This window comes from Diabrotica undecimpunctata, chromosome 3 (assembly GCF_040954645.1).
Source record: "Diabrotica undecimpunctata isolate CICGRU chromosome 3, icDiaUnde3, whole genome shotgun sequence".
NCBI classification, from domain to species: domain Eukaryota; kingdom Metazoa; phylum Arthropoda; class Insecta; order Coleoptera; family Chrysomelidae; genus Diabrotica; species Diabrotica undecimpunctata.
Genome location: NC_092805.1, coordinates 349,389 through 375,502, shown reverse-complemented (window position 1 = coordinate 375,502; position 26,114 = coordinate 349,389). Strand labels below are relative to the sequence as shown.

The window sequence follows — 26,114 nt, the reverse complement described above, 5'->3', positions numbered from 1 at the left end:
CATTTTCCTACTATTCTTTATATATTGTTTACTTTATATGCCCTGGGGGGGGGGGTTTAACCCCCAAAACCCCCCTAGGTGCGCCACAGTTAAGGTCTAAATTTTGTTATTATTTTGAATTCCTACTATAAAAAGTATATAAATTATAGTTTTTACATAAAATAGGGTTTTAACACAACAATATATTAAAGCGAGAATTGTAACCAAATTAAAAGATAACTGGGCACTATCAGAGGCAGCAAAACATAAAAAATGAAGGTAACAAGAAACTCTAGAAAGAAAGCGAGGGTCTGGAAGATCAAAACTATACTGAATTTAGGTATGTAAAAATAAAATTAATATTTTGTAATATCTCCATCAGCATTGTAACAGCTTATAGTCTTCGGTCCATCTACGTGAAAGGAACTATGAAATTGTATTCTTCAGAGAGCTCTTCCCAAATATGTTACATACCGTGCCACAGCTCTTCAGCATTTTGAGATATAAAATTACGCCGATACAACCGTTTTATAATAACCCCCCACGCATTCTCGATTGGGTTTAAATCTGGACTGTAGCTGAGCCATGGTAAGGTTTCGATGTTGTTATTCTGGAGCCACTGGTTTATTATATTTGCAGTGTGAACATGACAATTATCTTGTTGGAGGCTAAAATTATTTTCTGAATACAACTATTGTACACTGGGAAACATGATGTTTTCTAGAATTTTCAGATAAGTCTGCCCAACAAACCTGCCATCAATACGCCATACCATTCCCATTCCTCTGCCTAAAATGATCAGCTGCTCGATATCTATCAACATAGAGGATTAAATATATTATTATCTGGTCTATACTCCCCAATTTTACCCTTTTTAGAAGATTGAAAAATTTTTTATCTGTAAATATTAACCTGTCCCAAAAATCTTGATTTTGTAGTTGATAAGCAAATAAAGCAAGTCTTGATTGCTTCTGTTGTGGTGTAAGAGCTTGTTTTTTGCTGCAGTTCGGTACCTAAAATGCGATGCTTCACTTCTGTGACATAATTCTTGCAGTTTTCGCACTTTCAAAAGGATTATCTTCTAATCATCTTCAAAAGTGTACTATTTTCATAAGTGGTAGATATTTTTGGTCTTCCAAAACCTTGCTTTCTTTCGAGAGTTTCTTGATCTCTCCATCTTTTATTAATATTAAAAACTGTTGATCTACTTACGTTAAAATGGTTCGCTACGGCAGATAATGACCAACCATCCTCTAATTTCGTTACAATTCTTGCTTTTAGTTCTTTGCTAGTATGTGGAGCCATCTGGCAAATTTTAAGATTTGGCAGTGACAGTGACAGTATGTAAATAATAAGTATTTATCCTTCGTAATACACTGCTCAATTTTCTACAAAATATGCTTTAAAAGTCATATCAGTTTTTTTAAAAACCAGCTGTAGATAATCGCAAAAAAATTTATCAAATCAGATGACGATGACGACGAAATGACAGGTAAGTAAATAGGTTATCATTGACGTACACGAGGGCACGACTTCCAAAAGAGGAAATACATCCCGCTGTAGCCTTTTACTCTGAATCCAACACATGCAAGATATCCCTTTTGGAAGACGCAACTGGTACGGTCTTTAGAAGATTTTATATCCTCAAAAAAAAACTCACGAAACAGGAACTCAGGACAGAAAGAAAAGTAATTTTTGACTGAACTTTCTTTAATGTGAACTCTAGTTTTTTGGCTTACATAATATATTTCTACAATCTTATTACAGTACTTTAACGCTATGTGAATAATTAGATTTTAAATAATTATTTAAGTTTACAAATCTAAATCTTCATTACTTATATTAGAATTACCAAAAATATTGAAATTCAATCCCGCAGACCTTTGCGAACTATTACTACCACCGGGAGACGGATTTAGATATTTTTTCAGAAGGGCATTCATATCATCTTTGTTTTGTTTGTAATATCCGTCAGGTGTCAAGGACATAGTAAAGGTCTTTTGATTTGCGGTACTTTGTTTCTGACTATTATTCACGAAATAATCGAACGTAGACATCTCGGAAGATTTACTAAAAGAAAACGGCATCTTGCTTTCCTCTTTTCGTTTATTAAAATTAAAAAACTGTAGATCAGTTTCTTTGGAATTGATGAACTGTTCGAAACACTTAGCGTTTTGGTCGCTAAATATTGTCATGTCGATACTTTCATTCGAAAACGTTTTGGATATCGTTCGTTTCGGTTTCGACTTATCCGCCTCGGACGCTACCACTTCGAAACCGCGCACGGTCTTCCGCAACGTTGCCACGTGCGTAGCGTCTTGAATCTGCCTGACAGACGGACGATTGAGGCGTTGTTCCAAATATTTAGTGTATTGCGATTTACTAGAACTACTCTCCAGCAAGATTCGATCTTGTTCCTCGAATTCCTGTTTTATTCGTTTGGCGGTGAGCTTGCGAGGAGGTACAAATTTTTTATTTATTTTTGGTTGTTGGGCAGATCCTTGTGCGCTACTGGTTGAGGTAGATTCGCCAGTGCCGTCGAGATTTCTTTTTTTAGAAGCAAATGAAATATTCGCCAAAGAAGACACATTTACTGTAATTTCATCATTCTCTGCATTGTGCAACGTTATTTCACACGTTGGCCTTGATAATTCGTTTAATAATCTATTCACGTTCTTAGATATGTTTGATTTTACAGATCTACTACAGCTCTCACTAGTAGATAAGTTGCTGGGATTGTCATCTAAGTTTCTCTTTCTAGAAGCACTAGAAACACTGGTTATATTATTTTCTTTCGCAGACTCTGAACTTAAATCGGCTGCATCATCTAAGTTTCTGCACTTGGACGCAGCTGAAATACTTGTTGTCGAGTTTTTGTTACTAACTTCTTTAGATGTTAAGTTTTTTCCACTTGAATTTATTTTTTGAGACGGAGATGTATTCGACAAAGACGTACTGTTGTTGTTATTGAAATTTTCAACAATTTTTTGAGAAGTTTTGTCATGTATTTTTTCATGTTTATCTTTCGATGTAGACTTAGCAATAACACACACATTTGAAGAACATTCTTTAGCAAAAGATTCAATTTTGTTCTTTTTGTCATTGTTCTCATTACTATCATAGCAATTTTGAGTTTTATTTATCACTTCCTGAGGTATTAGTTCATCGGGAATCTTGGAAGCATCTTGATCTTGTTTTCCTGTCATATTTTCGTAGTTATTTGTAGATTTAATCGGTAGAGCGTTAAACTTGGACTTACGAGTTTTACTTCTTCTACATATACTTCTTTTTAAGACTTTACTGAGCAATTTTTGAGATTTCTCGACTTTCAAGTCAACTTTTTCATCATATATAGATTTAATTTCCTCATTTTCTAATTGTATAACATCTAGCTTCTTGTTAGCTTCATTAACGTCCTTGTGCTGGTTGTTCATGGTTTCTTTTTTCGATTTCCTTTTCGGCACACATTTCTTCTTTCTAAGAGCAATTCGAGCTTGAAATAGAGGTAACATCGGTTGCCTATTTCCGCGTTTTGGCGAATTTGAACTCGAACATATTAAATCGTCGATATCATTAGATTTATTATTGACTGAATCTAACAATTCCTCACATTTTGTATCCTTATCCAACTTCATTCTTTCAAAATCTTCAGAAATGTGTTTCTCCATTTTATTAAGTAACGCAGCAGCAACATTTTCTTCTTGATGGTTACATTCATTAACTAATTTTTCATCAGAGTCATTTTCCTCGTAAATCTTCAACATATCCTGCATTTTATCCAATTCATCATCATTGTTTACATCATTTTTATCAACAATATCTTCATTGGGTGCATTAAGAAGAACGTTGGAGATAATATTTACTTTAATATCTTTTTTGGTCACATTAACATTAGTATCAATATCTTCATCATCTAAATGGACGGATAAGTCAGTTTTAACACGTCTTAAGTTGTTAGTTTCGTTTTCATCGTCACTTATGGACAGAGTTGTGTTGTTTGGACCTTCAATAATTGTAACTATCGGAGAAATGTAATATTTGTAGGTATTTCTAGCGCTCATCTTATTATCGAATATAGGTGACTCCCTATCTTCTTCTTTAATGATATTTAAGTTGTCGTTAGTGGGCGTCGATATTTTTACATCAACTTCTTGACTCTCTTTCATTTCGTTTGCAAATTCTTCACAAATAGATTCGTATTCTTCCACAGAAACAATCGACGACAGATCCAGTGGATGGGTTGACTGGGACCACACCGAAGAATTCGCTGGTGGTGGTGACCCTTGGCTTCGTTCAGCTCCACTAAAATACGCTACAGGTTGTTGGAAGCTCAAAGATTTATTTAGCGAGTGGGAAGAAAGTGTTTGTTTAATGGTCGGAGGGAGATCACGTTGAGGCAACATCGGCATTTGAAAATTCGGCGATTGTTTGAACTCAAACGGATTGGAAGAGTGCAGTACACTTTGTTCTTGTTGATATATAGGAGAAGCACAGATAGGGAGAAAATTTGTTCGTTCTTGGCACAAAGGAGGCATGTCAAAATTGGATATAATTGATGATTCGAGAGCTTGTGGAAATATATCTAGTTCATTTATGGTAACGATTGGACTAAGAATGTCTAATTGATCTGAATTAAAAGAAAATTTGGAGTGTAAACTGTTTGGAAAGCTTCGTTCTGAAAGATTAAGCAACTGAGGTGATAATAGTTCGTACTGGCTTGCATGGTGTACTTTATTTTGGGGAGTAAAAATATTCTCCAATCTTGCTTCTTCTTGTAAGTATTCTTGAGTGGTCATAATGTTTGGTATATCATGCTCCAAATTATTAATTTCGTCATTTCCCGCTCCATTTTCTGCTTCATTACATTTTTGACTTGCAGGAGGAGGAGTACTTGTGTCATAATTTAAAGCTCCTATATAACTAAGGTCTATTTCATACTGGAATAGTAGTTGGTGAATTTTCGAGGCAGATAACAGTTTACGTCTTTTTAAATATTTAAATTCACTTTCCACATTATACTTTAGAACAAATTTTTGATCTAGTTGAGTGAATAAGGATTTCTGAAATAAAAAAACATGTATCACTGTTTCAAATCATTAATTTAAACTGGAATTTTGATAATACAAGTTATTTTGGATAGAAAAAGCTTAGCATATGATAAAGACAGATGAGTTCTGTTTTCTTTAACGAGAAAAATATTTTGGAGAATCTACAAAGCGATGACTCGAGAACTCGAGAAAATTCGTATGATTAGGATACGTGGAAAAACCTCACAGGAAAATATTACACGATATAAACTTACGAATTTGAACTATCCAAGTACTTCACCCAATCAGTGGGAAAGTTTTCATCCCTCACACACCGCTTTAAATGGTTAAAATGAAATGTGATATGGGTATATATAACCAGAAATAGATGTGTGTTTTTGTAAGAAATATAAAATTAGCTGACTAATAAATTAAAAGAGTACAAAATGGAATGTATGTGGTTGTAAAATATAAGAAAATCAATTGGCACAGCTCATAAATTATTCGCAGAAGAAGAACTATAGAACCACTTACCTTTGTTTGTAATGAATGGCATTTCATCAGAGTATGCATTGAATAGTAGTGGTGACACTACACACCCCTGTCGCACTCCTCTTTTAATTTCGAACTCTTTTGATGTGTGTTCATTAACGCGTATGTGTTTTCCTTGCTCCAAATAGTTCTCAATTGGAGTTCTACACTTGAAGCTTCAGGACGGTAAGGCAGCTTCTATAGAACTTACTGTTGCTACGAGAAGATTCGATGTCGCGTTGTTGTACCAATTTCCGAGTGATTGTACAAAATTGAATGGAAGATGGACAATAAGTATGTTCAATGTAGATCAGACGATTTCCAGAGAAAAAGAAAAACGATGATGGTCGCATGACGAGGAGGATTATTTAAGAGCGATCTCAGTTATTGGTGAGATGTGGCGAGGAGAGGAAACTGGACGCAGTTCACCTCTGGTATTGTTATAGACCCTAGTTGCTTTATAAGTCCAACTCGGGCTTAGCTAGTCTTCAAAACTCTGTGCTAGCTGCTTAACTAATCTTATTCACAGATATACGTTTTATCTATATTTATCGGCGGTTCTGATCCTCAACAATCGATTTCCTTGAGGTAGGTGCCCATGGTTATGGATTCTATCAAGTTGGTTGATCATCTGGTAGATGTCCTTCACATAGCTGTGACACAATGGCATTTCTTGGTAAGTAGGTTATGGTGTAGGTTCAGAAACAAGCACAATAATGCTATAGATCCATCATTAAGTACGAAAATACAAAGAGATGACAGGATGTAGACGACCAGCAACAAGAGTGAAAGAAATATAAAGAGTGCAAGAAAAAGACGATTTTAGAGAAACGCAACAGGTAAAAGTGAATTAAAAAAGGAAGAATTTCGAAAATACACCAAAGATTGTGAAAGAAACAATATAAAATAAAATAATGGACTTATCTTTTACTAAAATGGATTTTTAAGTAAAAAGCAATTACAGAAGTAATGTACATGTACACTAAAAATTGTAATACTCACTTTTTCTTCTTTTTCTAGAACGTCCAAGCGATTGTCAATTTTATCAACAATAGAATCCGGCCAAATTTTTCTTACTATGTACACGCCATAACGACCAATAGTAGTTATTCCAGGTACAACGCTATATTTGTAATCTAGTTTAAAAGTTTTTGGATCCTCACCGATAGCGACCGTTTCCATCTGCCACCTAGACCGAAAAATTGTTATTATAATATTCCTGCGATGTTCCAATGCACTAAATTATGAAAAATTTTCAAATGTAACTGTTAGATGAATTTTTAATAAGAAGATACTATTTAAAGTAATACCAAACCGAATAAATAACATACAAAGAAACTTATAATCCATTATATAACCGATCTTCCAATAGAGACTTCTGTACTTTAACAGTTGATAGTGGCCATATTGTTGAAGCTACATCTGTCAAATTTACTGTCATTTATTTAGTCTGTTTTACAAAACCACCAAGAAAACAAATATTTTTTTGAATCATTACCTGTAATAATTTATGAAAAAGAAAATGTTCCATTAAAAAATCAAACGAAAAAATCAATTATTTTTACCGAAAACAGTTTTTTTTAATAAGTACATATATTTGTTGTAACTTACGTTTTAATATTGGGATACATCAAGTGCAGTTTCGCCAACGTAGTAAAATGAGTCGTGATGTAAATATACGACGAAACACATGCCATATGTTCCAAAATAGCGATTGACAACGATACTCCTTCTTCTAGTGCCGTAGATCGACATAATTCGTCAATTATAATAAGAGAATTATCAGTCATCGTCGACAATATGTATTTAATTTCTTTTATCTATAATATAATTAAAAAATTAATACATTAGACAACCATCATCGTATATATTTGGTAAATGTCATCAGTTGAAGCATGCAAAATATAATTGGTACGCTGGTTCTTAAGACAAAAGTCATCAGTCACATTTATAATCCGTCCGCATATTCCTTAGACAAAAGGTATCATTCATATTTACAATCCGTCCGCTGGATCCTTAGATAAAAGTCATCATTCACATTTATAGTCCGTTCGCTGGTTTTGTTCATAAGTATGCTGGCGAAGCCTAGCACGTCGTATAACTTGAAATTGTACCCAAGAAGAACTTCAGTCTGAGACCTATTCTTAACTCCACAGAACTAGAAGGCACTTAATGTATTTTTCTTTTGTGTAACAAAGATTACCTCCTTCTTCAATTCCCGTCTCTTGATAAGTTTTTTTCTTGAATTATGTTTACAGTCTGTTTTTCCTCAATTTTCTTAAGACTTTTTGCGACGTAATTTATTCAGGATATTCTAAGCATACTTTAGTATGTCTACATTTCGAAGACCCCTAGACCTTCAAGGTCCAAGCCTCTACTCCATACAAGACAGAGTACACATAACATTTAAAAAATCTGGAGAGGTTAGTCTGGAGAGGAAATTCCCAGATACTTCTTCTTCAGTGCCTTATCCGGTCCCGATGTTGGCGATCATTAAAACGATTATGGTTTTGTTGACTGCTCTGCGAAACAGTTGAAGCATTTACCCTGCATAACGAGTTGAAGAATTCGATATTTTTCTTCGTTTCGCATCACGTGGCCGAGGTAGTCAAGCTTACGTTGCTTCATTAAATTAAGCACTTCTTTTTCTTTTGCCATTCGCTGTAGGAACTCAACGTTGGTGACATTGTCCACGTACGATATTTTTAGTATCTTCCTGTAGATCCACATCTCGAAGGCTTCAATCTGCTTTTCTCGCTTGCGTCAGTATCCAGGCTTCAACTCCATAGAGTAACACTGGAAGAATGTAGCACCTCACTATCCGCATCTTGGTTCCCAAACTGATATCACTGCAGCACAGCAAGGATCTCAACTTGATAAATGTAGATACCCAGATCCCAAGATACTTGAACAATGTTTATGTTCAGTTCGCCACTTATTTGATGAAATTTATTAAATTATTCCATCGATTTCCATTATACTTAACGCGTTCTCTACAAATCCGATTATGGCAACTTTTTTTTTAAGAAGATATTCTGAAGTATTGACGAATGTGCCCATATTTAGATCTTATTATATAAAAAAAGTAAACACCTACCTCTAAACCAAAAGACGAAGCACTATACTCCATATTATCTCCCAAATAAATTCTGGCAAACATTTTGTTCACCGGTTTAAATATGGCTGACTCTGCAGGTACATAACACCCCAATTGTGCCATAATTTGAAGCAGCATCACTTGTCTAATAAAAACGCTTTTTCCTGATCCGTTCGGACCCGTGATGACGTGAACGTTATATTCATCCGAACAAAACTACAAAGAATTGTATATCATAAAAAGCTAAATTTTATTCTGAACTGTTTTCTTGTGGCATATTATTTAAGTGGAGTGGGAGAAATTAAATGGAGTTTTAGTCTAAAATTAGTTTATTTTGACGTTTCAAACCCCACATCAAAAAATACGTCAAAATAAATGAAATGCGTTTTAAACTGAAATTGCACTTAATTCCCATTTAAAAAAGTAGATAAGCTGAATTTTATTTATTTATTTATTTATTTTATAGCAATTCAAACTCATTATGAAAACACAAGAAGTAGCACTCCGGGAGTGACCGAGGAGGAGAAGCACAGTTTTCTTATCGTCTACGAACGGAGCGATGGTTTTTAATGTAATTCATTTGATTTTAATTGAATTCAATTCACTCCCAGTCGATTCAATTCGATTCCAAATCCAATCGATTCGAATCGATTTAATTCCAATCGACTAGATTCGATTAGACTGCAATCGATTCGATTTCAATAGATTTAATTCGATTCGACTCAAATCGATTCTATTCGAATCTAGATTCGATTCCAATCGATTGATTCGATTCCAATCCATTCAATTTTGTTCGATTCAAATCGATTAAATTGGAAGACTATTTTCAGAGGACAGATTGAATAGGCCTAACCAATCAGAAGCTACGGTAAAATTCGGCGACCACTCAGGAGCCTCGGTTATAATAGAATTTTGTCACAACTTTTGTAAAAACTATGCCCCGAAGAATTGTGGATGTCATTAAAAATAAAGGGGATGTAATTGAATAGTAAACTTTCACATTTTTTTGACGTGACAGCGTCTTAAATTAGGTTGTGGCTCGGAGTCACTTATGAAAAAGTGTAACGCCCGCTCACGTCTGTTACGATGAGTCACCGAACGAGAGAGAGGCCCGCCGGACCGGCGAATGCCTTGCGTCTCTCTCCCACTCAAACATGATCGGTCCACTGCGCGCGCAGCACTAGAGAATTAGGCGCGTTGAATCGGTGCGTGCATCTATATTCTTTGCAACCACTATACGGTTACTAAATCAGTACTGGATGGCCAACGGCAACCTATTATTCGTTCAAATCAAGCGATGTTCCTCCTTTCAATACAACGTTAAATTCAAACGACGCTGAAACGCACCTAGCGCAGTCGGGGCACCTGACGACAGTAACGGTAACCGCGCGAGGTGCGTTATGGGCAGTGAATGTGTTAACACGGGAGTTTCCTTCCTATTTGCGAGTATGATGTGATAATATATTTACAATTTATCAATTCACCGACTATAAATACTAGATTAACGCTCTAATAAACTTTCCTATATAAATAAAAGTAACTCTAGGTGCATAGTTTAATTAGAAAAGTCAATTTTATTATAACTTACCACTGAATTTGCCGTCGGTTTAGAAGGTAACAAGAAATTTAACAGAGGGTGTTGTCCCAATTGTATCTCAGTATACTCTCCGAATCTAGGACGAATATAATGATTTTCCAAACTCGTTTGAGCTAACGATTGATAAACGTCCAGCTGAGCAATTTCTTCGCAAAACGTGTGGAAGACATAAATGTGATCTTTAATATTCAGCACCATATTATACACTATTCTGAAAACGATAAAGATATCATTTCGTCAATTTTTTATTTGTTGGACTATTGAGAAATATTGAGTCGATTAACGTTTTAATAAAGCTGAAATAAACTTACACGTTGCTCATCTTTAATATGTCTTCCATGATATCATCTACGCGAGTAGAAATATTTACCAACTCTGGCGTTTTCATGGTAAAATAATTTGACGATCGATTGATCTAAAATAATTATTAATCTAAAATGAAGACAGTCAAGATTTGATTTCATGTACAAAGCGTCTATGTATCTGTTTATACGTATTTCGCCCTAATAGGGCTCGTCAGAATAGCTATTCATAGGCGTTATCGATGAAAAATAAATCTTTTCTGTCTTTTAAGAAGCAACACTAAAATGACTTCGAAATGAACGCAATAGCGACATCTGATAGCAAATCCGTAAAATAGTTTCGAAACACAATTCAATACAGTTAAGATGTTTATAATAAATTAGAAATATTAATTTTACCAGAGCAAAAAAGCGTATGAGAGCCATCAAGACAAAAGAGGGAATGTAAAGGTAGTGGGGGCAAAAATATTGTTAGACAGGAAGTGCCATCTTGAGAGGCCAAATTAAACAAGGAAAGAGAGTCTTTCCTTGTTTAAGAAATCAAATTTAGTTGGGTTATGTTATTATTTGTCCCAACTGTCACATGAAATCTTATTTATATTGAAGTTTTTTAACAATTGTTTCACATTTTAGACTGTTATCGTTAATATTTAATTAAAATTTTCTCGTCTAAGACACATTCTGAAAACTATTTTATAGCTGCTGTTAATAAGTGTCGGAAAATTTAAATTTGGTGCATTCGCATTTCCGGATATATCCGCCATCATAGGCCACTTTTTTGGTCGCCTTTTCATAACGATTAGATTCCCTCTTTTCTCTTTTTGCTCGATGATGCGAGTCCTTCCCATATCAGTCGGCCCACCTATGGAATTTGCAGTTTAAGTCGATTACCATAAAAAAATTATACTCTGCATGTTTTTATAAGTTCCCATATTAATTAATATGGCATTTTTATTAATATTTATTAAAAACATTACCCTTATGGTTTTTTTATTTATTTTCAACAATAAAAAAAATTCTCTAAACTCTGGCTATGCATTCACTTATGTCAACATACGTTGATTTTTTCATAATTACGGTAAATCCATAGGTAGCTATGGAAAATGACATCAAAACAATAATATTGTCAGTTAATGTCAAGTGTATTTTGTAGTATTGTAAATTTTGTCGTTTGTGGATTGTACCATGAGTCGAGATAAAGTTATCGATGAGAAAATTTGTTCAATCATTATTAGATTTTTTAATTCTAGAAAATCCAATTCCGAATTCGCGAATTTGTTGCAATTGTCACGCTATAGTGTAAGAAATATAGTCAGAAGGAACAAAACTACAGGTTCGGTCGTCACAAAACCTAGAAATGTACGAAAAAGTAAAATAACCGAAGCAGATCGAAGGGCATTAAGACGCATTATAGTAAAAAATCGACGTGAAAATTATATGGAGTTAGGCGTTTTATGAAGTGACGTTATTGGAAGACACGTTTTTAGATCAACATGTCACCGAGAGGCCCACAAATCAGGATTTGGAAATTAGGGTCGTTGGAAAGAGAATAGTTTAAGAAGTTAATAATAAAGGGTTGTGAGTTAAACACCTTAAGCTAGTGGCTAAACGACTTAACATACAGGACCGTGCGATATGTCATATGACAGAATATGATGAAAGAAAAATCAAACATGGCGGTATACCAAAGTTGCTTTAGATACGTATCTTCGCTCAATCTTCGCTACTATTAGGCCAATCGTGACGTGATCTGTGAGGAATTTTTCTTTGTCATTGTATTCTATTTGCTAAATCTTGTCATATAATAACTGGTGGAATATAGAACTACAAAAATAATTTGTAAGTTAATTTGAAATAAAAATGGCGAATCACTCGCACTGATTAGCGGATAATATCAGAACTATGTCAGTCAGTAATGTAGATTCCTTCGTCGTAATTTGTGACGTCAGCATATATCGTTCTCACTCTTACCTAAAAGGCATATATCCCTCTAACACATTGATTTCCCTATACCTAGAGTGATGTCCTCATTATGCGTCTACTATAAAAAATGACAGAAAATTGGTAAAACATATATAGAAAGGCGACTTATACGCTAGAGAGATGATCTGAAACGAGTGAGAATATACTGACAATCTAAGCAGCTTCCAATTGAAGAAAATTGTTATTGTAATGGAAAACTACGTTCAGCGTGGAATGTGGCAAGTTGAATGATGACATGAACATTTGTTTTGCAAGGAAATCAAAACGCTCCTTCTTATAAATTCTTAAATGTTTATATAACCATTTTTTTTACAATAAACACAATCCAGAGATAAATCATATAAATACTACCAAAAAGAATATCTTCTGTCCTTGTCTGAGACGAAAACAAGCATCACCACCAATATATTTGTTTAACATAATGACGGTATTAGATTTTTGTTTTGATACAGGGCAGCGACAACCGCTTATACGTATTTCGACCTCTTTAGGTCTCGTCAGAACGGTATAGCCACTGCTCTGAACCAAAATAAAAATCTCTCCCGTCCTAGACAATAGTTATCAAAATAACTATATACGGACGTAACTACGTCGAAATACGTATAATCGGTTGTCGCTGCCCTGTATCAAAACAAAAATCTAATACCGTCATTATGTTTTATTACTTACTTCGTTTTGAAGTACCAGAAACTGAATTCACTACGAATTTTGACCAGGATGAACGGCATGTGGAATGCAATTTTAGATTCCCTTGCCGAGTAATTTATCCAGCTGTTTGTAGAAATCGTTTGATTTCTCTTTTTATATTTGTTTAACTTATATACTAATATATGATAAACTAACTCTTACTTCTATAAATTCCTTAGGAAGATCACTATTCTTAAGATCTTTTCTTTTGGACTTATTCAAATTTAATACTATGTGATAACCTTTTTTCTGGTTGTTACCGAGCGTTAGTGGAAGATTATATTTGTCTGATAGTCCTTCCACGTAATCTGAAAAGGAAACACTACATTTTAAGACAAGAAAATATGCAGTAGAAAGCATTGATCTGTTCCCAGTGCCGGATCTAGACATTTGCCTTGGGAAGGGAACTTCCAACTTAAAGGGGAGGGAACTTTCCATGAAACACCACTATGTATTCGCCCCTGTCTGTTCCTGTGTATAATTAATATCTGACTAGACTTAATGTATATTTTAATCTAGCACCATTGTCTTCCACATGTATAGGTATAGCATACGTTTAGGCAAACAGCTGTATTCATTCAACGATGCTGCTAAAACATCTGACCGTGAAGCAGTTGCCAAAGCAGTCAAAGAAACGATAAGAAGATTTTAGTAGTTTCAAAAATGTTCTGCAAGGACGATCGAAGAAATGGAGAATACCCAGAAACTTTTGAATTTTAATCAACAAACTAAGCAATCATATAAAAACTGATGAAACTTTAGACATGATCAAGAAAACATCTAAAAAACTTATGAGCAGTTCGAAACTGTATCCGGAAACCAATGAAATGATTAAAGAAGTTTCTGAAAAGACCGACGAGAGTTTTGACAAGGTTTCCCAAAAATTAAAAGTTGAAAATAGACGAAAAAAATTCGAAAGTCTACAGAAAAATGAACAATTTGAAATAATGATAACTAGTAATCCAAACGTAAGATCTATTACAAAGTGAGGTATAAAGAGACAGAGTAGATTTAAATACGAGAGTGAAGAAAGAATGGGCTTAAGAAGAATCAATATATCACATGAAATTAAAATTACCGTGTGTGGCTTTAATCTTAAAAGATCCTACTCTCAGAAGACAGTGACTTGTTAATTCTTCCTTCAAGGATTGTGCAGAGTTGGAAACAGTTGTCATTTTCGTCAGCACTGTTTGAAATGTTACAGGAGTGAGTTTTGTTACAATATTTAATAATTATTTTTTTAGATGGTTAGACACTCCCTCACAAAGGACACGTCACACTTTTTACCGAAAGTTCGGAGAAATAGATCTTCCCTAGTCGGAAATTGAATATAGACGAAATTTTGGATAACCAAAAATGATTTGTCCTTGACAACCGAGTATTGTGCTCAATCTAGCTCAATTTGCAAAATAGTAGATTTATTGGACACAGAAACCCCTCCCACTGATTAGAATATGGGAATACATTGCACCATACACAAAAAAAAGGAGATCTCTTTGAATGCTCTAGAATAGAAGAGAAGTATTCAAAGCAATGGAAGAGCTAGGAATACCAAATCATTTGGTAAATTTAACAAAACTAACTCTTGAAAAAGTTGAATGTAGAGTACGAATTCAGGGGGAACTGTCTGAACCTTTTAAAACAAATAAAGGGCTGCGCCAGAGAGCTCCCTCCTTTATAGTGTTCATTCTGGCTCTGGAAAAAGTAATACGTATGTCGCAAATCATAACCACTGGTTCAATATATAATAAATCAGTGCAAATCCTGGGTTATGCTGATGATATCAATATTGTTGGAGAATGGAAAACGCTGTATGAGAGACAGAAGAAGACAAGATTACAAGAAACTTATAAGTTCTCCAAAAATAAAACTAGAAGATAAACTAGTCTTAAAAGGAACAAAGAAACTGTCAAGAATAACTTGACAAAAAAGAAATGTGAAAATCCTACAGAGTCTGTTCTTCTAAATGTCGTGTCAAGCTCAAATCAACCTGACGTTGTTTGTGTTGATAAGTGGTTCTGTTTAATTTGCGAGGGAAAGAGAAAAAAAAGACATGGTACAATAAAGGCAACTAGTTTTCTAGTACCACTTGCAACCTACCAGGAAAACATACTTTTTAACAGTAAAATCAATGATATCAAGTTACAAAAATTATCACGTTTATTTAAATAATTATTATTTATCCTAATCGAACTATGTTAAGTGGAACAAAATTAGCAACTCTCCCCTACTAAATACTTTCCCAAACAAACTACTTCAATTCCCTTATATTCTTACCTTTCATATCGTTGAGTCTTTCCGTAAAGACTTTCCGAACGACGTCCAACAACTCGTTGACGCCAGGTTTAATAGCGAAACACCTCTGCTGCAGCATCGTTTGACTTTTCGTGGGTTGGACATAATCGTTCACGACCTCTTGCACCATCGTTTTGATTTCCTTGAAAGCAGAATCGTCCAGTGTTCGCTTTAGCCTTACAAAGAACGACTGTTTCAAGTCTGACAGTAATTCTTTCAGGGGATTTATTAGATCTATTATACTGTTCAGATTGATGATGTAGTTTAGTTGACGAACCGAACATTTTTGGGGATCATCTGGAATTAATGTTCCTACGTTCAGTAAAGCATCGACGTTTGATAACTTTTGCAGCATAATCTAAAAAAAAATGAATACATGGTCGAGAATAAGTCAATATACGACTATTGGGCGGTAAAATAAGCTGAGGAAACATCTTTACAAGCGATAAAAAGATCCATGATATCCTATCCTATCCTAGATATGTGCAGAAAACTGGAAGCATTTGAGATGTGGCTATATCGAAGAATACTTAAGACCCCGTGGACTGACCGAGTCACAAATGAGTAGGTCCTCAGAAGAATGAATAAGAACCGGGAGGTACTAACCACCATCAAATCTCGAAAGTTACAATTCTTCGGACATATTATGCGAAATGAATCCAGATATACTCTCCTTCAAGCCATCCTGAAAGGAAAAATATTTGGAAAGCGAGGTCCAGGAAGAAGAAGAACATATTGGTTAAAGAACCTCGGAATCTGGTTCAATACAACATCTATGCAGCTTTTCCGCGCTGCTGCAGATAAGATAAAGATTGCCGTGATGATCACCAACATTCGTAACGGATAGGCACATCAAGAAGAATGAAAAAATTTGTTTTTTAGTTTTCTTCTTCATGTGCCTTGTCCGTTCCGAACGTTGGCAATCAACATGGCTATTCTGACTTTGTTTGCGGCAGATCTGAATAGTTCAGCAGATGACAATCCGAACCATTGCCGCAAGTTTTGGAGCCACGAGTGTCTTCTCCTCCCTGGACCCCTTCTGCTGTCTATTTTCCCTTGGACGATCAGTTGTAGTACTCTATATTTATTATGTCTCATAACGAGTCCCAAGTATTCCAACTTTCTTTTCTTTATACTTATTCCTACCTCTCTTTCTTTACCTATCCGGCGTAGTACCTCTTCGTTGGTCACGTGCTCAGTCCAGGATATACGTAATATACGTCGGTAAGCCCACATTTCGAAGGCCTCTACTTTTTTCATCAATGTTGCGGTCATTGTCCACGCCTCCATTCCATATAACAAAACCGGGAATACATAACATTTCAGAAGTCGAATTTTGAGAGGTAGGGTGAGGCTTTTAGAGGTGAAAATTTGCTTCATGCTAGTGAACGATGCTCTTGCCTTTTCTACTCTTATACGTATTTCCTTCGCTTGATCCCAATTTGAGTTAACTGTTGTTCCCAAGTAGATGTACGAATCCACGTGTTCAATTCTTTCATCGTCTAATATCAGTTGCTGTGGTGGTTGTTGGGTTTTGCTTACTAACATCCATTTGGTTTTTGTGATATTTAGTCTGAGTCCGTATTGTGCACTTGTTTTTTGTATGTTACTCATTAGGCAACTCAGTTCCTCCATGCTACTTGCTAGAATCACAGTGTCATCAGCATACCTTATGTTATTAATTATTTGTCCGTTTATCTTTATGCCTTCTGTGCTTTCCTCCAGCGCTGTCTTAAATACTTCTTCTGAGTATATATTAAAGAGAATAGGAGACAAGATACAGCCCTGTCGTACCCCTTTCTTGATCTCAATTTTATTGGTAAATGTTTTTTAGTAGACGTGTGTTTTAGAAAAAGTATATAACAAAATTAACTTACCTATTATATGAGGCAATATTGATAAAGTAGTTCGACATCCACAAAAGGTCAAAATAATATTACTAATATCTGAAGAAAACTATTATTACTACTCACCTGAACAGAAGGCAATAATTCAGGATTCTCCATTAATTCCCCGACGCAATCCAATCTTTCTTCAATGTACGAAATCCTCGAAGGAGGTTGAAGGATCCACGAACGCAGTTTTCTTTTGCCAATTTTCGTATAGCAACAGTCCAATATTCCTAAAAGGCTGGAAAATTTATTGGCCTGAGCAGGTTTCGCACTAAAAACTAATTCCAGTCGATCTGCTGTCGATACATCTAGAAAAATATAATGTAATTTCTTCAATATACCTAAATAAGCCTAAATAATGAGGACGACTAACAAATAGGTCACTAAAATTTCCTGCTAACTGTTATTGGCTACTACTACACTCACTAGTCACAGTAGTGCAGTGACTAGTGAGTGGAGTAGTGTCTGGGGGCTCGGGAGACTGAGACCTCGGAAGCCCTAAAGAAGACATCAGAGAGGATGTCGAAAGCTCGGCCCAATGGATATCGACGCGGTTCAACCCGGAAGACTGGTGAGTTTAATATTAATCTTTATAATAGTATTAATCTTAGCTCTAGCTTTATAGCTAGGTTTATAGAAGCATGTTAAATTTGTTCATTTTCCTTAATTTTATGACTTTTTATTCTGTATTTACTAATTAGAAAACATTACAAAATCACCTCAAAGTATTTTTAATACCAATACTTTGACCAAGAATACTATAAAAGACAAGGCTATTTTTAACCGAAATTCTTGTTATCCGAAACGGCCTCCCCCCCAATTATTTCGGTTAACGGAGGTTTTACTGTATATATATATATATATATATATATATATATATATATATATATATATATATATATATGTATATATAATATATATATATATATATATATATATATATATATATAATATATATATATATATATATATAATATATATATATATATATATATATATATATATATATATATATATATATATATATATATATATATATATATATATGTTCGGAAAGATTTCCGCGGTTAGTACAATTAAACTTAGAGCTAAGATTAATATTATTATAAAAATTAATATTAAACTCACCAGTCTTCCGGGTTGAACCGCGTCGATATCCATTTTGCTGAGCTTTCGACATCCTCTCTGATGTTTCCTTCAGGGCTTCCGAGGTCTCAGTCTCCCGAGCCCCCAGACACTACTACACTCACTAGTCACTTCTAGTTCACTCACTAGCTTAACCCGGAAGACCGGTGAGTTTAATTTTTATAATAATATTAATCTTAGCTCTAAGTTTAATATATATATATATATATATATATATATATATATATATATATATATATATATATATATATATATATATATATATATATATATATTTATATATATAATAAATATAGTACACGGGCGTATTTAATAAAGAAATATGTTAGGGCCGGATTATGATATGTTACAGACTGTAAAAATATGGTGTAACGTCATGTCAAACTGCCAAACTATGCTATATTCAATTAATCCTTCTTTTATCATTATTATATGTATTTATATTAAAGAATTTTTTTAATTTAAAATTTTTGAGTTGTCATATTATTGTCATATAGAATATTATTTATATATATTTTTATTTGGCCAGCATATTAAAGTAATTATCAAGATCATACTTTACCTATTAAAGCGTATCCTTCGGATTCTTGATAGTCAATTTTTAGCGATCCCGCTGCATGATATACGTATAGATTATCCTGTAGATGACTTAGCAAGGCACACGCAGCTGCCAGAGCGTAATATCTAAAAAATTGTACAATAGAACCAGAATAATAATAGACGTGGAAATACTATGCGCACTAGCAGATTTCAAATTACGTCACAGAGAGGACTCAGTTAATATAGAATCGCTAAGCTGTTTATTTGGATACCTGATCAATTAGTTGTAACTTGTTTATTTAATATAAAAATTGTCCAACAGTATAAAGTGGGATGAACAATTGTAAATGCTGAAGCTTGTGAAATAACACACTTCTGATGAACCTATTATTGACTTTAAAAATAAAATTACAAACCGACGAACATCGGTAGAATATTAATTTTCATATAACTGAAAAACAAATACCAATTGTAAATAGAATTAATCGAATCTTATTGAAATTAAGAAATTTGTTGAAGAATTTGAGTATAGAGGAAGCAAAGAAAGTATGTGTTTGGAAATTAGGAATCTCGGATTCCGTTGGAAAAAAAAAACAGAAAATAATCGAAAAACATGATATAAGACGTCTACGATTACAGTTTTTAAGGGAGAAGAAACAATTTAGAAACAAAAAAGATATATTGTGTTTACTGATATCGTTTTTACAGTCAAGCCATAGTCGCAGTAATAGTTTGATTGATGGAGAAACAGTGAACTTAAAAAACCCGTCTCCAAAGCCAAAGTTTGGTCAAAGTTTGATCAACCAAAGTTTCGTGCAACCGTGTAATATTGGTAACCCTGTAAGATAAGCAACAAACAAATTCTGCATCCCACTTAGCGTTGCCCAAAATCAGTCTTAGTGTTGCAGTCTTGGTCTTGTTCTTGCGTTTTTGCAAGACCAAGACCGCCTAATTTTAGCAAGACCAAGACCAAGACTGATCGTGCAAGATTTAAGCAAGAACAAGACTAATAGCCGGTTTCCGAAACGTTAGTGAAATCTCCAATCATGTAATCTAGTATCAAATTTGATCAATTGTTAACAAGCGACAGGTTTCCGAAACGAAAATTATGGTAAAATTACGTGATCACCGATTATAGATTATTTGACATACGATTTTAAATGGAAACAGTAGAATCGATTGTAATCGTTTATTATTTCTGTACGAATTGTTCTTTATCTTGCTCTAAATTAAGAAAGTAATGTTGCTGTTTCACTTTACCATCATTCCTGTTTATGTGTAATCTGCATTCTGAAAATCAACAAACAAACATAACCTAACTAACTAATAATTTTGTGTCGTTCGTTAATGTTTACCAATTTGTCGTTTATCATCTTTAATTCTTAAAATGAACCTTTGTAACAATATTTTTGGGTTCTTTCTAAACAACAGCTTTTTATAAAACACCTTAGGTTTATGTATCTTACAACGTAACCAAAGATTTTATTTTATTTACTTACAACTATTGGTACATAACCAAAGATAGATAGATTAATCGTCCAAAAATCTCAGATTACCTGACAAGCTAGTATGACAGAAGTTTGACATAGATAAAACGATAATTAGCGTTTCGGAAACCCAAAATACTTCTGACCGGCTGTTAATCATCGATTATTTGCTTGTTAGATTAGTTAATGTGTGTTATGTGATTGAAGTTTGATCGATGTTTCTGCAACTCAAAATGCATTTAATCGACTGTTAACAGTAGATTACCTAATTTTGATAATGATCAGCCTTTCGGAAACCGGCTGTAAGCCTGCGAGACTCTTGCGTCTTGCAGTTAGGACTGAGTGTGGTTTTAGCGAGTATAGTAGTTCGGGTATATGCTTAAAGACTCTATGAGACGCAAAAAAATATGTAATAAAAATTTAAAAACTGGACTTATGCGCATTACAAACAATACCATAAACATATATACCGAATCAAAATATTCATTAAAAAAACACATTTGACACGTGCTCAGAGGTCATAATTACAATGTAAAAATAAAATATTTTGTACATTCTTTTTCAGCAGACGACTTCTTCGCTCTGAAATTAATTGTCCATATTTTGAGAATAGCCGCCCTCTAATCATAAAAATAATATTCTTGCATTGCGACGCCGCGCCGACAGTAATATCGTATCAATATTTTTTTAAATATGTTACCCTAGCTAATAAAAAATATAATTGTTACGGACACCCACTTAATAATTCAATTTTTTTCCCATTATAATTCAGTCAGGAGGAATCTAAATAAACAAATCTTATCGGCCTAAGACTATAAATTGTTTCTGCTGAGTGTGCGATGAGATCATTCGGTTAAACAAAATTTGCTGAAACTGTCGCCTACAGTATAAACAAAATACCGAAGTATTTAGAATAACGAAATACGGTTTGTTATTAGATACTTAGGGTATTGGATAGTAACGAACATAAAGTAACTAGTAATATAGTAGTTACTTTTTCGACATCACTTTTGCTTTTTTACCTATTCTTTATATTTTCAAGTTAGTTTTTTATATAAAAGTAGAGATAAGATTGGTAAAAACATTTATTTTGCTTTAATAAGTGGATTATAGTTTGTTATCTTATCACCTAAAAAATCTGTGCCCTTGATACATGTATGTGGATTTTTTGCCCAACAGGTCCTTCAATCCCTTTCTAGGCAGATAATGTTCATTAAAATACAGGCATGCGTATGTCATTAATTTGTTTTTTTTTTGTTTTAACCATATTTTAGCACATGTAAGCTTAGTAAATGCAAACATTTATTAAGAAACAGATTGACTTCCGTGGGGCCTGGTAGATAGCTGAGTTAGTTAGAGCATAGGCACGGATTGCTTAGATCGTCGCTTCAAACCCCACTCGGTGTCAGTTGTTTAGAAATGTATTAATTTGGTTAGTCTTTATTATAGCTGTGTTAATTCAAGCTTAAAATGTACTTACTCTGTTACGTTGTTCTAAGATCTAAAGTAACGTTTAATAAATAGTAATAGGCTAATGGGTAACTGCAAGACTTGCGCTGCAAGACCAAGACCAAGACCGGGAGTGCAATACCAAGACCAAGACCAAGACCAGGTGCATTGGCGCAAGACTAAGACCAAGACTGTCTAAGTCTCGTCTTGTTCTTGCATTTGGGCAACACTAATCCCACCTCTGAGTTGCGCGCAGCTCATGTCTATTGATATGCTGGGCGTATAAGTGAAGATATTTATTTTATAAAAGAAGTAAAACAAAATTAAAACTGTTTTAAGAATGTGATTTAAAATTAATTCAACTATATTTAAAGTGTTTTTACTCGTGTATTTAGTGCCTATAAAGCCAATTGAAAAGTGTCATAAGGAAGGCTGCCGAAGAAATGGAGGGATAATTGATAATTCATCCCTCAAAAAATGAATTAGTATTAACGGATCGAAAACTCTTAAATAAAAAAGTGCAATCTTCTTAAGGTGTCGTCTTCTTTGAAGGTTAGCGATAGTTCGTATATTATTGAACAATTTTTTGTTTAGAATTAAAATAAAAAGGAAAGTTATGCAATCATCACCCGTTTCATAGACTGCTTTAAATAGGTATATAGTTCGTTGAGCACATATAGTATCTTCATTCAGCATCTTCAACAGTTCAACAGGCATCCCAACCCGGTGTTTTTCTGTTATTATTGTTCTGATCCGATTATGGGCCACTTGTAACACCCCCACCACTTCACTCTGACGTTAAAAATCTACGCAGAATCGCCCTTCTAGAAAGAAGTCTATAACAGATTGGTAGAGGTCTGCAAGAGCTGATAACACATATAGAAACTTTAGAACAGTTAGTCTGGTTTTAAACTCTTGTTCTAAATTGTTCTAGATTTGTGCTTAGCAGTTATAAACCTATTCTGCGCTGTTCTAGACTTCTTTCTAAAGATATCACTTTGGACAGATTTGTAACATCAGATCACAATAGGGAGATGTCGTAAGTGGTCCATAACCTGCTGTTCTGAGTATATTATACTGAAACAGCTACAATACATTCTATTATATTCTCGCCATTTTTAAAATTTTCTCTTTGTGTCTATTAAAATATTCTAGTTGCCCTCTATTAACCTCTTCTGTATGAATTTTTTTTTAACTTCAAGCAATTTCTTTTACCTTTATATGTATGTTAAAAATAAAAAAATATATAACAGTAATTAAAGATTAATTTAAATGCTTACATCCTAATATGAACTTACCTATGCTGCAAAACCAATAAAACACCATTGAGTGATGGAATACATAGCTTGGACAAAATTTCTAAGCCGTTGATTTTATTGAAGAGACTTCTTGGTACACCGGTATATCTTATTTTGGGAAATTGTTCTTTTACTTTAGTTATTAATCTGTTACCACCGAAATGTTCAAAAGTGCTTGGAAACAAAATCTGTAAGAAATAATCGTGTACGATAATAACAAAATAATCGTTGTTGTACGGCACAGTTTCTATGTCGTCATTAACAACAATACGGCAAAATAATTTCCCAAAACTTCACCTAAATTTAGTTAATTGAAATACAAAATGTTCCACAGCAAACAGATATCTGTATTGTCTAGTATATCTCCTTGTTTGGTCCAAAATATTTGGCTGACTGAAAACTGCCAAACTATGAGAGCTGGTAACAGCACAGAGACATTGAACTCGATGCTGCTAAAACATTTTATCGTAAAACATTTGTACACACAACTTGAGGAACTGGATTAAGATTTCAGTGATTTCAAAAAGGTTCTTCAAGAACAATTATTAAAGAAACATTACCAATAAAAAAACTAAAAACATTCGAATTGCAGCCGGTAGACGGGATAATCATGAAAAAGATGCAAAACATCTATCAAAATCGATGAAACTTCTAGAAAGACCAAAGAGAAATTCAACCAAACTGCTGAAATTATTAATTAAAATCTATAAAAATTTGAGAAAATTCTGAAATAATTCAAGAAGTTACTAGGAAGCCCGATGAGAAATTTTAAAATGTTTACCTAAAATTCAAAGAAGTTTCTACACTGATCGAAGAAACTTCTAAAACAAATGAAAATATTATAAAAGGCAGAAAAATGTAGGAAACAAAAATAGTGAGAACACAACAATAGATATATCGATAGCTGAGGCAGAATTATACCCAACTAATTGAGGTTAATTGTGAGATCAGCCCTCGCACAGAAGAAGAAATGGCTGTTTTCTTGACTGTGACTTTACGAGATGATGCTGCAGTCTTCGATTGATTTTTAAGGGCTAATTCAAATGTTATTCAATCGACTGAAAAAACGCAAGGGACATGCCCATCTACCAGAAGTATACAAAGCAGTAGAATCCAGTTTGCAAGCGAAAATTTAAATGAATTTGAAGCTTGTATTGCCCATATCGTGTGTTGGCTTCCCCAGAAGCCATTGAAAATATTTTGACGATAGATACAATCGTGAATGGTTTGAATGGTAAAACCAATTACCGAAACCTAAATGGTTAAGTACCAAAACTAATAAAAGCACTTGCTATTGCCTTGGATCACCAAATCGCTAGTCAAAATTCGCGATGCTATCAAATGCCAACTATTGAAGAAGAAAACGAACAGATTACGAGAGAGTGGTACCTGTCTGACCCCCCAAGCTATAACCCACACTCCATAATGGAGTGGTACCTACCTATCTGATCCCAAGCTATAATCAACTACCACACCCCATCGCAAATACATAACGGATGGGGAGGCTTTGTACTGAAAGTTGCTTTATGAGGTTAAGCCTCCTGATTTTAGGGGTAACTAGAAAAGCTCGCAAGCGTCAACAACAATTAACATACGTTATTCCCTCCCAATGCCAGAACATGCTTCGACTTTGTCGAGCTGGGTGCTGGAACTCCCAAGCATCCTTTAAGCCGCCGCCCCTGTATTATATTCGTATAGATAGATAGTGAGAGTTCCTTACCTCGCTGGGATTAAAAATATTTATTTTCGTCAAGGTATTTATATAATTCTGCGTATCCGATATTTGACAAATGACCAGCTGTGGATTGGAAATAGTTATCACTGCGATTCCAACTTCACATTGTGCCGTTCCTCTGCCTTCCGTCAAAGCTGAAATAAAATTTTATTGCGGAAAAACGTTTCTTTCTTATAGAGATAAAGTAGTAGGTAATTTAAATACAGTTAAATGCAATACAAAGGAACAGAGTACTGTTGAATTATAAAAGTAGTATTTGCTGTTGTAAAAGTTTCTTGGTGTATTTATTTATATATAATCAAAACATACAATAATATAGTATAATATATACAATAACCGCCCAGATAAATCTAGTACCTAACTATCTAATAAATGTTGAAATGTATAATATTTTGAAAAACATCTTAATATAATAATATTCCAAACACTAACAATAAAATTAATACATACCAACAATGGTCTTTGATTGATTTCCATCCGTTGTTTTAGTACTTGTTGATTTTCGACTGGAACTTGAGTTTAGGACACTAAAAATATTTTTATCAATCAAGACAGTCTAGAACGATCATAATGTACAATTGTTTACCTTACACAAGCACTTCCCCACTTTGTTTTTGACGAATGTAAAGTTGAAGATTTCTTAGCTGATCTTTTATTTAGTAATGACAATGAAGATATGGTATCCACAGAAATTGTCGAATCTTCTGCTTTGTGTGGTTGTTGATCTAAAAAATAATACTTTAAGAATTTGAATAATCAAAACAGAAATGTGTTTACCTGCTTTATTAGTAATAATAAACTTTGATTTGCTTTTGCAGTTTTTCCTTTGATTTATAATACAATCATTCAAATTCATATTTAGCAAATTGTGTTGTCTCTTAACAAATAAACCAAAATTTTATTTAAATTATAATATACAGAGTACGTCTAGACAATTCAAAATTTAGAATATTCATGGAATTGTATACAGTGCCATTTTTAGCGGACTGTCATTATAAAGAGTTCTTTGTGGTAGTGACGTCACAGTTGATAGTAATAGATTGTGCATGTTTTATATCTATTATTAATT

The 26,114-nt window shown here is 34.0% G+C and overlaps 1 protein-coding gene across 2 annotated transcripts; it reads right to left on the bottom strand.

Annotated features, from left to right (window-relative positions):
* Positions 1 to 1,477: 1,477 nt before the first annotated feature.
* LOC140436334 (uncharacterized) lies at positions 1,478 to 26,114 on the bottom strand. 2 transcript variants are annotated; one of them, XM_072525056.1, is made up of 15 exons: positions 25,823 to 26,114; positions 25,632 to 25,770; positions 25,496 to 25,572; positions 25,031 to 25,179; positions 23,311 to 23,498; positions 19,099 to 19,220; positions 17,472 to 17,698; positions 15,481 to 15,856; positions 13,366 to 13,511; positions 10,543 to 10,646; positions 10,223 to 10,442; positions 8,635 to 8,850; positions 7,149 to 7,357; positions 6,540 to 6,726; positions 1,478 to 5,039 (listed from the first exon to the last, which is right to left on the bottom strand). In XM_072525056.1, the coding sequence occupies exons 1-15, from the start codon at positions 25,899 to 25,901 to the stop codon at positions 1,794 to 1,796; spliced, it is 5,685 nt and encodes a 1,894-aa protein (XP_072381157.1). In that variant the 5' UTR covers positions 25,902 to 26,114; the 3' UTR covers positions 1,478 to 1,793. The 2 variants fall into 2 exon arrangements, with proteins under 2 accessions (XP_072381157.1, XP_072381158.1); XM_072525057.1 differs by lacking the exons at positions 25,031 to 25,179; positions 25,823 to 26,114.